Genomic DNA, 17,982 nt, shown 5'->3' with positions numbered 1-17,982 from the left:
AGCGGTGCATGTCACGGTGGAGGCTCTGCCGAACCCCTGAGACCAACTCACCGAACCCCTAGGGTTCGATCGAACCCAGGTTAAGAACCACTGATCTAAAGTCTTAATCTCCATCTGTGCATTATAAACCACACCAGAATGTGGCTGACAGCTGACAGTAAATGTAATCAACCGACAAGGTACAGCAGCAATAAAAATTCCACAGTGGATGATGTTTCCTCAAATGTTTTCACACACTTGCTACTCAATCTGTTTCTGGTATGAGTGAAGACATGGTCAATGTGTAAAAAGGTAAAATTTCCAAAGTTATGTGAATTGAAGAAACTAGAAGAGAAGGAAGACGAGGGGGGAAAAAAAAATAGAAGGGAGCAAAAAAAAAATCTGTTTCACGTTAGTGAAAAGTCATAAAAGCAGCATGCAGGAAAAAACACTGCTCCAGGAGAAGAAGAATAAAAGATGCCATAAGGAAATCAAAGCAAACAATATATATGTGTGGGCTTTTTTTTAAAAAAGAGGAAGAAAGAGTTCAATATGCAGGAACATTTGGTCAGTGAAACATCACCAGGCTCCAAATGTAATCTAATTATTCTCACAGAACCATGAAAAATAAAACTGAAATTAAGGCTTAGGTGGGTCCTGGTTCCTCATGATGAACCTCTAGTTTCACAATTTTTCAGCTAAAGCCTGCTCAAATGATCTGACAAATGGTATTAACACTTTAACTTAATCTTCCCAATAACACATATTTGCTCTCTTCATTCACAACAGTCAAAAACAACAGCTGTGCTGTGATTTTAGGAATAATCACAAAGAGAGCTCATTCATGTCTGTACCAGCTGCAGTGAGGTAAATTTCATGTGCTGCTGCTGACAGAAAAACAAGATGTCGCTCTTGCAGAGTAGTATAGACTGTTTTTTTTTTCATCAGAAAAAAACCATCCATCTTCTTCTTTATCCAGGGCCGGGTCGTGGGGGCAGTAGCCTAAGCAGAGAAGCCCAGACTTCCCTCTCCCCAGCCACCTCCTCTAGCCTATCCGGGGGAACACCAAGGCGTTCCCAGGCCAGCCGAGAGATATAATCTCTCCAGCGTGTCCTGGGTCTGCCCCGGGGCCTCCTCCCAGTGGGACATGCCCGGAACACCTCACCCAGAAGGTATTCTTGTTAGATGCCCGAACCACCTCAGCTGGCTCCTTTCAATGTGGAGGAGCAGCGGCTCTACTCTGAGCCCCTCCCGGATGGCTGAACTTCTCACCCTATCTCTAAGGGAGAGACCAGCCACCCTTCGGAGGAAGCTCATTTCCGCCGCTTGTATCCGCGCTCTCGTTCTTTCGGTCACTACCCACAGCTCGTGGCCATAGGTGAGGATAGGGACGTAGATCGACCAGTAAATTGAGAGCTTCGCTTTTACACTCTCTTCACCACGATGGACCGGTGCAGCGTCCGCATCACTGTGGCCGCAGTGAAAAGAAGGTAGAATATTCCCTCCAAACAAAACGTATAAATTCTAAACACGCAAATCAGTCTGTGCATAATCACATTGCTCCGCCAATAAAAAAAAGTCACCTGCATGAATATATCGCCTATCATCGGTTATTGGACTGGAAAAATTTTACATATCGCCCAACCTTATCTACAACTTTTCTTTAAGAGATCATCCTTTGGTGTGGCAAGGATAATAGAAAATTGTGCTAGAAATCGATGTTGTTTTGTTTCTTGTGTTGTTTTAAAATCATACTTTATTTTTATTCTTTACTTTGTACTACATGATATTTTGCAGTGAACAAACTAAAAGACCCACAGCAGCAAAGAACATTTGATTGAAACCATGAAAACACAAACATAGCCATTAAACAATTATATCTGCATAAAATAGTTTGGCTGCTTAAGGTTTAAATACTACACTTAATACTACTCAACCTTAAAAAGTTTATGCTGCTTAGCCCATCTTTATGAAAAGAACACTTGCAGTTTTCTCAGAATACTCTTTACCAGCCTGTTTCACACAAAATAAAACTGCTCTGAAGAAACATCCAATTAAAGAAAAACAATCTTCATCCAAAAGATTTAATCACAGTTCACTAGTTAAGTAAAGAAGAATGAGCAAGAACAGAAACAACTTTAAACCAGGAAAATCCAAGGATGCGATGATGTGTTAAGGCATGTGAAGAATGAGTAAGAAAAATGTAGATTTCATTACATCACATCTCGAAATTTAGAATTTTTAAAATCATTACAAAGTGGGATATTATGGTATTATTGGAATTTAGTGGAAGAAATTTTTAGTTATTAAATGTTAGTGTCCAGATCTTATAATTCTGAGGAAAACAAAATAAAAATTGCCTAAGTATAACTTAAATGTTGTGCTTTTCATTTTATGACTTAAGCGCTCTGACAGTTTCATTTGGCTTCTCCTGGCATTGTTTGGCCTCCGTGGGAAGAAAGTAAAGGAAATAATGAGGAAAAAGTGTTTCGGTGTACAGCAGAAATGGATGCTTGTACTCACGCGGACAGTCAATTAATTGTTGGTTTCTAGTCGAGTCTCCTCCGCTGTTGTTAACATGACAGTTGTCTGATAGAAACACAGAGAACTGACATTACTATTAAGACTATCAGAGCAGAGCCCGGTATTTCTTTTCGATTTTATTGATTCTGCTTATCAATGCCAGGGTAAATTGAACCATGGATTTAACGCAGATCGATACAATTTTTTTGAATTTCTGGATTTTGATTTTTTTTTTAAAAATTTGTCCTGATTCTAAACTGGTTTTATTGCAATATTATATTGAACTGCAAGACAAGTGGGTTTACTGCATCCTACGTGCTTGTGCCCGTGTAGCCAATATAAGCACACTGAAGAGCAGACCATAAAACTTAATGTTCTGGATTAGATAAGCAGAATCACAAAACATTGTCCTTAAGGATCGACAAATCTGGAACAGGATCCAGTGGAGAATTGGCTCTCCAGACCCAACCCGGTTTTAGACCAGACAGGTAGAACCAAAGACAGAAATCATGACGGACAAACAGGTAGAAGCAGGTAGAATGCATGAAAGAACGATTTACAGAGAACTATGAGGACAGATAGATGCACAATAAAAGGATGGAGCTGAAATTAAAGCCAAAATTGGTCTCTTCAGACAGAAAGTTATAACACAAAGGTTCTGGACAGATACCACATCAGACAAGATGTGGACAAGCAAACAGCAGACAGGAAACAAAGCCTCCCAGCAAGTTTTCATTTCAACATCACGCACAAGAAATAACGAGTTAACCAGCCCAACAGTTTTCACAAGTCCGCTCGAACTTTGAAGAAATAATAATAATGATAATAATAATTCCACCTCATTTTTGCATCTAAGTAGAGACTTTACCAAAACAAAGTGAAATCAAAAAGATGATACAGTTTAACTCCCAAAATTCTAACAAATCACAAAAACTGAATTCAAGGCTCGGATCAAACAAGTTATCATTTAAATGTGCAAAATATGAGGCTCATTTTAAGTAAAGTATCACCGTCTGAAATAGGTTATTTCAAGAAAACTGGAGGATAGTCATGCGTAATATGATGTGGCAGGAATGTTTAACTGGCTGTTGTTTAAAAAAAAAAAAAAAAAAAAAACTTGGATAGTGTCTGTGATCTTAACCCACTTCATTAAAAAAAGAAACGGAAAGGGGAAAAAATCCAACACATTTTGGACCACTGTGGGCACCAATTTAGGAGATATTGTGTCATTACACAGTATGCAAACCCATGAACAGAAAAAGCATTGATCGACTGGCCCAGAAGGCAGTGTTCAGTTGAATCCTGAATCCTGCCAGAGGACAGAAACCAAACCAAGCACATGATCTCCTGGTTGGAGTAATTAGAGATGGCAGATTTGAACGGGATTAAGGTCACTCTGCACTCATAAATTACTAGGTAAAACTAGTTCCTCACTAAGAGGGTTTAAAGGAGTGATTAAAAAAATAAAATGCATTTTTAAATTAGAAAGTGTTTGTCTGTATCCTAAAATAAAGATCAATGTTAAAAAAAATAAATGAATAAATAAAAAAATAAAAAAAATAAAAATCTAAAAACCTGGGGAACCCCCCCCCCCCCCCCAAATAATATCAAGAGCAAATTATTCCCTAAATGCTTTTCTAATTATTTGTATTACAATAGCATTTTGTTTTGTTAATTCTGTGAAGGAAAACCTTTTTAAAAAACAAGCCTAGATATAAATTAAATAGTTTATTATTATGATAATTAAACTACCATCAGCATCTTCATCTTCCCCAACTGCACCATCTCCATCTTCCCCAACTGCACCATCATCGGTGTCTGTATCCTCCTCATCATCGTCTTCCTCCTGGCTCTCGCGTATCTGCTGTGTGGAATCTCTGTCCTCGACAAGCTCCTCTACTGGTCCGTGGGGGACAGTGACGACATCTGTCATGTGACCAGATCAGATATAGACGATTTTGTCGAAATGTCACCAGAAATGTTGAGCACAGAGTCTAAATGATGGCGGGTTCCGTCATAAGGTGATTACTGTGGCAAGGTGTGCAGTGAGGCAGTCACCCGCAGCATTCATGTTCAGAGTGTCAGGCATTCAATGACCAGAAGTCAATCAGTGACCAAGGCTACTTTTCCCCCCACAGGAAGAAAAACAAAGCAGTGGACAGTTTGGAAACCAGAGAAACAGCCCAGATTATCCAAAAAGCCCCAGAAAAAAAACTTCCATCACTATCACCAGTGGATATACCGATCATCGAGCTATTTAAAGGACATGAAGCCTTGTACAAATCCTACGGGCTTCACACAGAGCTGAAACTGAAGGTCACATGAAACACTTTGGCTTCAAAAGACTTTAGAATCAGAATCAGAATACTTTATTAATCCCTAAGGAAAAGATGTACCCCTGAACAATCATTAAAAAGAAAACGCTTTAGGCGGTGTGACAACAATACCTCATCAGCCTTTTACGGCTGAGGGGTAAAAACTACTAATTTAACATAAATTAAAGTTCAGATCACCAGAGCCACAGCATCAGCAAACCTTTGGTTGTTTTAGGTAAAATATTTACTCGCCTTAGTTTCACGTCATATTTTTTTACCTGTTCGTCAGAGACCCACTTTCACATTTCAACTCCAGTTTCAGAATGTACCAAAAATAATAATAATAACCCTATCTCGCTCACTTTTCTCCAAACGACATTTTTCTTCCTCTCACTATCTCACAGCAAAGTTAAACCAAACAGCTCAAGCTGCCATTTAAGGGCGTCATCAAGCTTCCCCTCCATTTCTTAATGGCATCAGAAGAATCACAGCTGAAGAGTTGAGAAACAAACAAAGAAAGTTTTTTGCTCAAGTTGCTCAATCAATTCTGAACTCGCCTCTATTCCCTCTATTCTCGTTGCCTAGTGCAACATCTTACATCAGCTGGAATCATTGTAGAGATATATGTAGTTACACTATAAAACTGAGCTGCTTTATTGGTGAGCGAACCGTAAAAATCTCTGGAAAATGACCACAACGTTTTTTTGCACAAGAACCCACATACTGTATGATGGATGCAGCTAGTGTGCGGTGCCTTAATCCCCTAATTTGTTTTAACATGCAGTGTAAAGCTTTACTATTTGTTTACTTATTCAAATAAGTCATAACTGGAATAATAAGAACAACCTTTACAAAGTTGGAAATATTTGCTATATTTCATACTGTAATAAGCATAAATGATGCTGGTCCTACAGCTCCCATTTCTGGTGACTTATGAGTTAGTCAATAATGCTGCAGGGTGCGCTCATGTGCAGCCACTTTTCATATAATAGGTCTGTATAAGAGGAGAGGGCTGCAACTGAGCCTGACAACCATGCCCAATATATTCTCCACTGATTTTCAAAACTGGATATATTCCTGATAAATTATTTTAACTTCCTGTTAACCCCCCAGTAATATTGCTGTGTAACATCGTATTTCTATAAGTAACATCACCTAAAACTAATTATTATAAACCTTCCTAATATTTGAAAACTTAAATTTAGGTCATTTTATCTCAGTGTTTATGTTTCTGATTATAAACGTGGAAAAAGATGACACTTTCTGAATACTCTCAGGACTTATTTGAACGCTTCAGTTCCTGCACCAAGATATAAACTACCGGAGGAAATGGAAACCCGAAGGCTGGATGTCATGCTACCATAAACAAGACGAAAACAGAAGACACCCAGATTCCCGTGACAGACAGATAGAAGTTCAGTGATAAGAGCAGCAAGCAACAGGAAATTACATGGAAATCATGCAGGAAGCTGTCATGCATCATTAGTGGAGGCTGAGGAAGTGATAGAGATACACAAACAGACGGTGATGCAGATGACGCAAACCCAGGACATGTGGACTCACCCAGACTGTTGTTCTCTTTAATGCTTTTCTCTTGTAGCTGTTCTAACCGCACTGTAAACAACAACAACAACAACAAAAGCAGAGAGAAGTGTTGACTGACAGGAAGTCCGAGCACAGGTCGAAGACATGATCTGACCTGCACAAGAGGCGCTATGTTATTAAAGTGACTGGCGTAAAGGGATCACTATGCCAGCGGGTTAAATAGGACAGTGTGTTTGCTCTGTGTATAGTTGTAAAGATGCAGATGATGCAGATTGATCACCAGGTGACTGAAAAACCATCATTTAATGTATCCAACCTATCATGAGTTTAACCAGGTCATTCAGTACAAAACTGAAATTGGCTATGATGTTTATAAATATTCTAAGTTACTGGACCACAAAGTACACGAGAGGGCTGGCATTTTTTAAGCTGCGAAAAGGATTATGACTAGAGGATGAGCATGTTATTAAAGCACAGGTAAAAAGGAGACCTTTCATTTGTTATAAATTGTTTTGACCAGCCACCTGTCTCATACTACAGTAATATGACCTCCTCACAATTTAGTCAAAATACACTTTTTGTCATTTTCTCCATTAACTATTGCAAAACAGATCCAACATCCTAATCGGATGCCTAAATACACTCAGATGTCTAATTGCAAGTAGCAGATCAACTCTGAGCTCCTCCTGAATGAGAAGTTGCTGTCCAGTTGCTTTTATTACATTTTGGGATCAAGCTTTGATTTACGCAACCATATGATTGGATTAAGCGTCCAAGTCTGTGTAATGCCACATGAATTGAAGTGTGCGCGCGCGTGTGTTTGTACCCTGCAGGGCAGCGAGCCTCTCATTGGTGAAGTCATTGTCTGCCTGCAGAGCCTCGATGCGAGCCTGGAGAACCTGCTCCTTCTCCTCCATTTCCTCAATCCGTAGTTCCAACTCCCTCTTCTCTGTCGCGCCCCGCTGAGTGAGCTCCTCTTGTCTTCCCTCTGCAGCCTGGAGGAGGAGAAAAGGACGTAGGAGAGGTTAGCCAAAGGAAGGAACAGAAGAGGACAAAGACAAGGGTAAAAAAAAGTGGAATAAGGAGGGAAATGGGGAGAAAGCAAATAGAAAAAAAGATTATATGCTACATAAAACACAGCTCCCATTTTTGATAAATAAGGATTATTCTGAACTATAAATAATGCAAAGCTGCTCTAGCAGAGTCTAAGGATAAAACACAAAATGAGCTTAAAATGAGCACAGATTCCCTCTACTGAATTTGTAGATAATTTTATTCTAAATATATCTCCCAAAAACACATTTAAATAAAACTTGTTCTAAAATAAAGTAATGCTGCAGGAAAATAAATAATTTTTCCTTGACGGTTACCTTAATTTTGTCAGTGAGCTCTTTGATCTCATTAACGGCCGCGTTGTACTTGTTGGCGAGCTCCCTCAGCTCCTCCTGACTCCTTTCAGACATCTCCTTCAGGTGGGTGCACTCGTCCTCGGTGTTACTGAGCGTGCGCTGCACAACAGCAGAGATGGCACCAAATGTTAAGCTTAGAAATTTTAATTAGTTTCATTCTGTGCATACCATATACACATGTGTATTGTACCTCCACCTCTGACAGCTTCCTGACCACCTCAATCTTCTCCTGCAGAACTCTCCTCAGAGACTCCTTTGCCGTTGTCTCGTAGTTGTGTTTGTCCTCCTGAAGAGCCAAGAGTTCCTTACGGATCCCTTCCTCTGTCTGGGACTGAAAGAGAATTTTAAAATGCGATGATCATTTTAACTTTGCTTTGATTCATTGTAGAAGTATGCAGCCATTTTTTTATGTGTATGTATACCTTAGAGTAAGCTTGTAACTGACTGCCCATCACCTCCAGCCTGGAGAGAAGACGGTCCTCATCAATCAAAGCCTGTAGGAGACACACACTTAGTTTACAGCAGTCCTTATCACATTAGATACCATCTATAGATGAAAACAACACAAATTAGTTTAACTAATCGCAGCGTAGTGTACTAAATGACCCTGATTAAATATGAGCAGTTAGATATGATGTTGCAAACTCGAGGTGAATCCAAGTTCACAACTCTATATAGGCTCTATTATTAAATAACCAATGAAAGTGCTGTGCCTCATTTTGTTGTGCTCATATTTGTGATTTGTGGGAAACACTATACTTATATGTTACTAAAAAGACTAAATGCTGAGCTGCCAGAAAGCATGATCACAGCTGCACTTGTTCCTCAACTTGTGAAGAATGAAGAATGAAACGTGGTATTTCCTACCTGCCAGCTGCTCTCTGAGGCCTCCTGAGTGGTGGCTAACAGACGCTGCAGAGTGGCTAACTTCTGCTCCAACATCTGCTCTCTGTGTAAGGCCTCCTAGAGAGTGAGAGGGAGGTCGTCGATGAAAAATAACTCAGCACAAACAAAAGCTTACACAGTTATTTATGACAATGTCTGATTTTTATCCACTAATATTAGTGCACAAGTTAACTTCAGTTAGCTGCTTTTTCTTTGCGGTTTATTGTAATCTTTGCTTGGAACCTTCCGAGGGAATGAGGATGCAAATTAGTTCTAAGCCAACTCTGGTACAGTGCATCAACATTTATGATAATATTATACATGGTTCCGTTTTTAGCTACAATCTTAAGTGATTGTAGCTAAAAACGGATAATATAAAAATTAAAAATAAAAACAAAACCAGTAATCAGATTTTTTCACTCTTCCTTTAGAAATAATTTAAACATGTATTCTTCATTTCAGTTCTTTGTGCTTTATAGAAAGTTGGTTTTTAGTAATGACCTCTGATGTATGCTTTTCATTATGTAATCTATTTTTTTATCAGATAAAAATTCACATCAATTTCACATCAGAGAAATACTCCTGTCAAGTCTTCACATTACCAATGTTGTCTTGTTAAAGCAGACCTATTCTGTTCATTTCCCAGCTTCATAACTTTAGTCCTTTGGGGTGTAACAGAGTAAGCCTGCATTCTTCTGATTGGCTCCTGTTGGTAAACACAAGGGTTGACCAGCAGGTGGGTGGAGCCTTCAAGCCTGATAACTATATGAAGGATATCCCTCTGCATGGCATCATATAGATGGTGCAAAAACAGCCATAAACCAGCTGTTTAGAGCAGTCCGAAGCCTGAACTTATGGCTCACCATGATTATTTGTATGTGAGCAAGCACCAGTTTAACTGTGTTTGTACATATTTATATAAATAAGAAAATAAGGAGAAGCACAATCACATTTCAGACTCATTATTGTTAGTGTAGTTCTCAAATATGTCCAGTAGGTGTCAGTGTGTTACCTGTAGATACTGGGAGAGCTGGAACAGTTCCTGAGAATACATACTGGGAGTGTTGGCTGCAACCTAAAAAACGAACACAAACACAAACCATGGAAACATGCTGACAGTTGTCTGAGACTCATTCAGCCTTTTGTTTGAATGCAAGGAGTCAATAAACAGCTGAAAAACCAAAGGTTAAAGAGTAAGCTGACCTTAACATACAACAACAAACATACATGAAGACAGAGCACAGGAACAGTGTCCACTTCTGTCTGACTACATCTCTGATCATTAAAACATGACATGAAATATATAATTCTCTGCTTTCATTGACTCACTTTGAGCTTCAGAATTCTCTGAACGACTCTCCGTTAATAACTTTCATTTCAATATCTGTTTGTCAGTCAGTAATGTTTATCTATGCATCTATGCAACTGTTACTGTTGTAGCCACAACTTAATTTTTACCGCTTTCCCTCTGATAATGACAAATTACTTCAGTATTAAAAACGGGTCAGAAAATGAATAATGTAGTGTATTCTTCTTAGTTCTGTTTGTTTTTTTTAAGTTGTATAATTTACAACATATTTATTGTAATTTACTTCTGGTGGCCTACATGCAGTACCTTCACAGCCCCATGCTTTTCCACACTTTAAGCCTGGGTCAGTGCTAAGTTGTGTATCATAGAATGGATGCTAACTATCTGCTACTGACTGCCAGTAGCAAAACATATTTAGCACAAAAAAGTGTTAAAGTTAGTACTGCTTTTCTTTTTGTTGTTGGAGGCTGTTGAATTTAACAAAAGAATCCTTAACGAAACAAATCTAGTCAAATTTCAAATAGGTCTGCGTGATAGCAAGCAAAGTGATGAAAACACTCAATACAGCCTACAAATAACCACACTGACATGTTCAGGTTCTCCAGTCATCTGAAGAAAGATTTCATGTACACCTCATTCATTTCTGTATTTTATGTATATAAGTTTAGATTCGTTATTTATAGTTGGTTTACACAGCTTTGTGTATGTATGTATGTGTAATGTGTGTATATAGACACGTGTGTGTGTGTGTGTGTGTGTGTGTGTGTGTTTGTTTTACATTGCTGTGCTTGAGAGCCACCATCTACCGGAACCAAATTCCCTGTATGTGTCTGCACATATATTTGGCCAATAAACACGATTCTGAAAAGCTCTGTGGAAAATTAAACTTTAAGGAGTGACTGATAACGAGTACTGATAGTGTCCATTAGTGTTACGCTCAGCTGGATTTCTGTTAGCCATTTCCATCTGCTTGCTTCTCACAGACTTTACACTTACACAGTATTTTAATACAGGCAAATAATAAATATGTTCCTGTTGTCAGACAACAGATTAACCATGAAATATCAAAGCCGCATGGTCACCTTTGTATGTCCACAGCTATTCCTGCTGGTTGGTTTTTATAATAGATCTGTGAGCTGGTTTTCTTTTATCCTTGTATATATGTGTACAAATCAAATCAGCATGCCCTTTGCTATCGATGTTTTATGTTTGTTACCAGTATGAAAACATAATGAGGAAAACACCTTTTACACTTGTGGCGCTAACCTACATAAGGTTTAATACATTTATACACACACACACACACACACACACACACACACACACACACACGACTATGTGTGTTGAGACCTGGGAGATGTGAGGATCCTGCTTTAGAACACTTAACTATGTTTAAGAATGGCTCAAATGTAATCATAGCTCCTCTCAGGCGTGCTCACACACAAGCCTACATTCCTCAGACAGGTTATACTGAGTCTTTGCTGCTCTGAGGAAGAATCAGAGCAGGGCGAGGCAACAGAGGAAGCCTGGTACAACACACTATGGGTAAACAATTAGTCTCGTACTGCACTGTATGACACATAGAGTTACATTACATTACATCTATATAATGTGTTTAAATAAATTTGTTAAAGTACCATGTGTCTACATGATCACATGTGGTGTGGTACAGGAAACTATAGAAAGGTGTTCGTTATGATATGACAAAGATTTACTCGTTCATTCAAATTACATGATAAATTATCCCTTGTGTGAACACAGCACTGGGAGCCAGCTGTTGCATGCGGACTAATTCAACTAATTGCAAAGTAGCTGTAAAACAAACCAGAGCAACTAAAGCTCGTAATTTCTACTGATTTCATTTTTTTATTTCTTTTTCAAATGGTTGATACCTTATTACTGGAACTTCTTGATACCAGTACAGGTTTTTACATTCTCAAAACGGTCCGTGTTGCCTTACTGAGCATAAATCTGTGCACTTTCCTAATATTTTATGACTATTTGCAAAAAACCAAAACAAAATTAAAAAAAGACAAAACTTTATTCTAAGGAAATCCCACTATTAAAACAAAAACAAAAACCACTGATTAAAATCAATATTTTCATATATCTAAAGATTTTACTTTGTGGGAAGCTCAAAGTCTCTTGATAAATTCCAATATTTTTATATGCAGAAATTATCTTGTAGTGTACATACAATACATTGGTACTAGTCAATTTATCAGCTAAACTCTAACAGCAAGTCTGAGAGAAAAGCATGTGAATGTTTAGGCTTTTATGATAAGGTGGGGGCACCAGAGGCTATAAGAGTTTGAGTAATCCTCCACCATTTTGAGATCTGAGGCTGTCTGCATACGGTGTCCATCTCCCACGCGTGTGTTCATTAAAATCATCGTTTGACTTAACCCGGCCGGACCAGTGTTGTTATTGTGGTTTTTTTCTCTTGTCTCCATCCCCAATTTTTGAACTCGTAACAGGTTACAGATAACTTTTCATCTAGAATTGATTCAATTCCAATTCACAAGGTCCCGCATCGATTCGATCCACGATTTGATTCGAATCGGGGAAATTTTGCCTCAGGCAGTCAGAAATATTACAATTCTGATCACTTATCAGTACATATCTATATTTTTTATATCTATAAAAAGAAAGCTGACACTTGTGAGACTTTATCAAAGGTGTGAGCATCACAGCAGATTCCTTTGTGTCAAAGTAACTGAGGATAAAACACAGAAAAACATGAAGGCGGTTTTCCTGGTCTGGGTTTTTATAGCAGATGACCTTAAACATATTGTGCAGTCAAAAACAAAGTGAAGCAGAGCAAAGTTACAGAGGTTTGATTAGAGACACAGCTAAACATTTTGAAATTTTGCGTAATTTTAAGTTTAAGTTTACATTTGTTCAGTATTGAACAGCAGAAATGAGGCTTTGTTGTCGGAAGTAAGTTAACAAAAAAAACCCAAAAAGAACCAGCAGACTGTAGACTGGTGGGTAATAAGTAAGCGAATAATGCAAAAAACAGATTTTTAGATGGGAAACTATTCCTGAGAGAGAGAAAGAGAGAGAGAGCTCTACATGAAGTGTGATTTTATCGTGGTGGAAGCAAAACAGCAAAAGTAAGAGGAAATTCGTGACGATGTTTATGTGAAGCGTAGTTTGGATCGTCTTTGGCTGCTGGTTCAGTCAGTATTGTTTGGAGAGAGATAAAATCTGCAGCTTCAGAATCTAGCGCAAAAAGGACGTAAACACAAAGTGCCCGCCAACGCTTCAAAATCAGTGAGCTGTTGGCTTTCAGCCCCGACGGCGTGTCGGCGTACGTGCGTCAGGTGAGAAAGACGACAGCTCACTGATTCGGATCCGTTGGGTCTGCGTTTTATGTTTACGTCTTTGTGCAGAATCAGTGTACCTGCTGTCATTTACTGTTTTAGCTGTTTGGTGGTTGTAGAAATTTTGTGAGGTTTAACCTGAGATTCTGGTATTTCAGGCAAAATAAATTTATATTTAAAAATCGATTCAGGAGTTTAATGAATCGATATCACGTTATCCAAGCCAGAATCGATTTTAATTGATAAATCCCACCCCTAATTATGAATCTAAACAAATAGTTGATCTCCAAAAGCATTGGGACTTCAGTTTAGAGAGGTCACATCCTAGCTCTGAGAACATAACAAATTTCTTTTTAAACTTGAGTGGACAAACATCTAAATGTATGTGAAACCACAGCCTGTACAGTGGCAGAAAAAAGAAATCCTGCTTCTTGATGCACATGAAGGATTTCTGTAATGCTGCAGCACCAACTGGCAGGGATCTCTGCATTCCTTTGTCAGCTGACTAAGTCCACTCTGTGTGTTTAAAGACCACTTATGTGTGTTAGAAATACAAACACACACTCTTAGATGCTTCTCTGAGGTGTAGCCCTACATGTGAGTGAGTGAGAGACACTTTGACATGGGACAGGACAACACTAACAAAAACACGCACACACATACATACTTCTGTTCTTACCTTGTCTATAGGTAGTGGTAATGGAGGCTGGATGACACTGAAAGAGGAAGAGAGGAGAGAAAAAAGTTCGTCACCATAGAAACACCAAAGAGCAAAGACACGTGGAGTAACCACGGAGACCGAAATAAAAAAAATGTTCCTGGAAAAGTCTTGTGACATCGGTTTTTCAGCTCATTTTAATAAAACATTCATTCTATTACGACCAAGTCACTGGCAACAAGGAGTCCATTTCCCACACCTTTCTGACATTTCACCAGGTATAAATCACTTGATGTAAAAAATATCCACTCAGCAACTGAGCCTTGCAACAATTTTTAGATGGGAAGAGCAGAGGAAAAGACAAAGGAGAAAAAAAAACCTAACTTTTCAGACTAAAACTTTGGTTATGTTCATAGGTTATTTATGCAACTGGGGAAAAATAAAAAGTGAGCATTTATATATTACATATTTATGTATGTAATTTAATCAAGCAAAAACCTCCAGGTCTGAAAAATGAAGTCAATTCATGAAGAAAATAACTGCAGTCCCTCTAATGGCCACTTAAGGCAGGCTTTTAAAGTGAGTTAGTTGGCACAGACTCACATGTTAAAATGTCTAACTTTGCAACATAAATAATCATGTTTACAGCCTGCAACAAAACCTTTGTTGACAGGAAAGTCCATAAAAGGGTGAAACTAACAAGAAAAGATAATAACCTGGTTATGACCAAGTGTATGAAAAAAATCCCAGTCAGTTATTAGTAGTGGTGGTAGCAGTAATAGCGGTAGTAGCAGTAGGAATAATTATTGTAGTATTAGTATTTTTTTATTACCATTTTTAATAGTTAACCTGTTTTCACACGTTTCACAGCTCACTGAGCTCAGCTAAATGCTCCATCAGAGACTGCACTCAGGTGGGTTTTATGTGACATACACTAATAACAATACTCAGTATCTCAGTGATACTTTTATAGGAAGATGAGTGGATATCTTTTGTTTGTGTGTTTGCTTTTGGAAAGACATGAAATCACACTGTCTAAATTCCTAAGTACCCTGCTATACTGGAACAAAACTGAAACCTAAGAGTCAAATAAATATTGCCATGTGTTACTTCAAAATGGCAGATAACTGGTTTCCTTTTTTTTTTTTATAACATTATTAGTTGACTAATTTAATTCACATACTCATTATCAGTTTCACTTGCAGCCTGAAAAACACTCAGACACATATGTGTTTTTAACTTTTAGTGAACTTGCACTGAATCACACTGCAGTGGCTGCTGTGTATGTTGGATCAGTGTGGTGTGGTTGCTGCAATTACATCAAACACAGTCAAGTCAAGCTTAAGCCTGAGAGGATTTCCCTTAAAGTACAGGAAAAGTCAGAGATTGATGCGACTGTTTTCTTGCAGACAACACCTTGAGGCCAGTCTCAAAAATATCCTGTTACATAAAGTCTGACTTTAATAACATCTCAAACTCACATATATGGACCAATAAAACACCAAACAGTGCATTGAAACGTTTCACTCAAATCAAGTGAGATGTGTAAGCACAGGATACAATTACTTTACTACAGTTTGCAAGGTTCCAAAAAAAGATCACTGTCTGATGAAAACAAACAAACAAACAAACCAAACAAACAAAGTCTTCAAGTAGGCCTGGAAATTAAACATTTTCAGTCAGACCCTGTAAATCAACCATGTAGTTGACTATACAGTTTTGTTAAGGTTATACTGCTATCAGTTGTAACATTAGCTACAGGTAAAAATTTAAGCTAAAATTTGTGTACTTTCAATGAGATAAACTTCAATGAATTCAGAAAATCTAATTTTCTTTAAGAAATAAACAGAAATTAGAGTAGGCAAACATAATAACAGTTTAGAGTGCATCTACTATCCATTTCCTTATTTCCTGTCATGTATAGTTGCAGTGGTAGATGTTCATATCAAACATGGCCAACGTTTCAAATAAAGTCATCTACAGTACTGTGCACCAGTCTTAAGCCAATCATTTCTTTACATTTTGCTAGAAAATGGGAAATGGGCACATTTGAAGTAAATGATCAAGTGCAAAAATAAAGGAAAAACAGATGCCTGCCATTTGTTCTGTTCTGTCAGGATGATCCCACAATGCTTCAATAATGCTGAGGTCCAGTTCTCTGGGGAGGTCAATCCATGACTGATGGTGTTCAGCTGTGCATTTTTCCACTCAGGTGATGCTTTTACTGCATTGGCAGTGTTTGGGATCACTGCCATGCTGAAAAATGAAGCTGTTACCAATCAGAAGCTTTTAAGATGGTATTGCAACAGGCCCATAAGACTGCTGCCACTAATTTTCAGTCCAGTTCTTATGCAATTTGGCATACTTCAACCTTTTCTCCCCTTAAGCCTTTCTATAAAGAAATAAAGGATGGCTCAAGAATTTTGAACACACATGATCCCTGTGAACCAAAAGCTCAGGCTCATGAATATCCTGATACAGTCTCCTCAAGCAACAATCATTGTATTGTGTCTGCTTAGGTAGGTACCCAAAGTCAAATATGTATCTGCACTTTTAATGGTCACTAGGATATAAAAACCATTCACTTGTACTAACCAATTACCATATTAGCCACAATAGCATGTAGACATACCAGCCATACAGTGGAAACTGTCATGACCATCTTCTGTTGCATATGCATAAGCGCAACAAATGATTGGCTCATCTGTTTCCTGTTTTGGCTATTGGTTGGCTTTTTAGAGACAGTGGCCACCATCTTCTATAGCTTTCCATTTAAATTATTCTTTAACAGCATCACTTTTCTTGTAATAACATGGATTTAACTTCGTTATTATAACTGAATTTTTCAGTAAACTGTGGGATTCATATTGTAAAGATATGTAGGACACAGCAGGACATAGCAGTCAGAAGATGAATGCATTCATTTTAAAAAAATCACAAACCAGTGCAATAAATTTGTAGGTCACTTGTTTTAACACTGCACTGCTCCACAGGATCACATTTTTCCATTTCCTTAGGTCAAACCATGCATAATAATATAGTACAGTCACTGTGAGTCGCTTCCACTGCTCTCTGTGTTGCATTAATTAAAAAACACAGTAGTTTTGACAGGAGCTGAATGAAGAATAAATCTAAACCAAAACCACAGTGTGAAACCTTCAGTTGCTGCCCTGCAGAAACAGGGCCTCTGTCATTTTGTGCAGTGTTTACCCAAAGTACTGTAATCTTACAGCACAGCAAGGTCATGCAGGTTTGTTTGAGAGACAGTGTGGAGATTACGTAGAAACAGTCACAGTTCAGGAATGTAAATTCAACTCTGGGCAAAAAAATAACTCAACACTGTTAATGTGTCACTACTCCCTGCAGAAATGTAGAACGCAGCAGCTCCTTTAACAAAAAACTCACGGGTCGCATGAATTCTCATGACAAAAACACATTTTACAAATCAATAATTGGTTGTTTTTCTATAGGAGACAAGAACAAGCTGGACTTCAATACATTTCCTCTTATAAAAAGGATTGCAGCACACACTTCAGCTGAACATACTTATAACTCCAACTCAAATTTGCTTGGTTACTGAGCTGCATGTAAAATTCTGCTCAGAAGAATGAAGATGCAGAAACTATTGTACATCGATTTTATCAGTTAGGGGCAACTCAAAGTAACAACAGGTGCACTGAAGAAGCCACAAAACAACCATGAACAAGGGAATGGTTTAGCCACAGACCACTGCTGTCTTACAACAAAAATAAAAGCCAACAGTTTTATCTTCACTATTTTTAGGCAACTTTCTTCTGGATGGCAGTACCTCACAAACTAATGAGATGACAATACACGACCAGAAATCTGCAGTGAATAAATAGATGGGTTGAGAAAAGCACTTTCATTAACCTCAGTTTGTACATAAGGCCAAAACTGCAGGTCAGAAAAATAATTACAAGCACTTTAAAAGGTTAAGGCAGTGATTTAAAAGGATTTTTGTACATTTAGGACCAGCAGAGCAGGTTCTCTGCAGAGATTAGAGCAAACAGCT

At 38.2% G+C, this 17,982-nt stretch overlaps 1 protein-coding gene across 9 annotated transcripts in view; it reads right to left on the bottom strand.

Moving 5' to 3' along the window:
* Positions 1-17,982, bottom strand: part of slmapa (sarcolemma associated protein a) — an 83,327-nt gene that overhangs the window by 20,977 nt on the left and 44,368 nt on the right. For 3 of the 9 annotated variants that reach the window (XM_085457191.1, XM_085457192.1, XM_085457200.1), the window contains 10 exons: positions 13,971-14,007; positions 9,669-9,731; positions 8,639-8,734; positions 8,194-8,265; positions 7,962-8,102; positions 7,733-7,870; positions 7,189-7,357; positions 6,381-6,431; positions 4,255-4,428; positions 2,503-2,568 (listed from right to left, as the gene is read on the bottom strand). In XM_085457191.1, coding sequence (XP_085313317.1) covers positions 2,503-2,568; positions 4,255-4,428; positions 6,381-6,431; positions 7,189-7,357; positions 7,733-7,870; positions 7,962-8,102; positions 8,194-8,265; positions 8,639-8,734; positions 9,669-9,731; positions 13,971-14,007 — 1,007 coding nt within the window. The remainder of the gene's footprint in view (positions 1-2,502; positions 2,569-4,254; positions 4,429-6,380; positions 6,432-7,188; positions 7,358-7,732; positions 7,871-7,961; positions 8,103-8,193; positions 8,266-8,638; positions 8,735-9,668; positions 9,732-13,970; positions 14,008-17,982) is intronic. The other 6 variants (XM_085457197.1, XM_085457198.1, XM_085457195.1 and 3 more) reach the window with 5 other exon arrangements.

The sequence above is a fragment of the Copadichromis virginalis genome, linkage group LG5 (assembly GCF_057382275.1).
Source record: "Copadichromis virginalis isolate Kocher_CV1m ecotype Utaka linkage group LG5, C_Virginalis_male_GT1.1, whole genome shotgun sequence".
Lineage (NCBI taxonomy): Eukaryota > Metazoa > Chordata > Actinopteri > Cichliformes > Cichlidae > Copadichromis > Copadichromis virginalis.
Note: the sequence above shows the minus strand (reverse complement) of the source record. Positions and strands in the feature narration are given on the sequence as shown.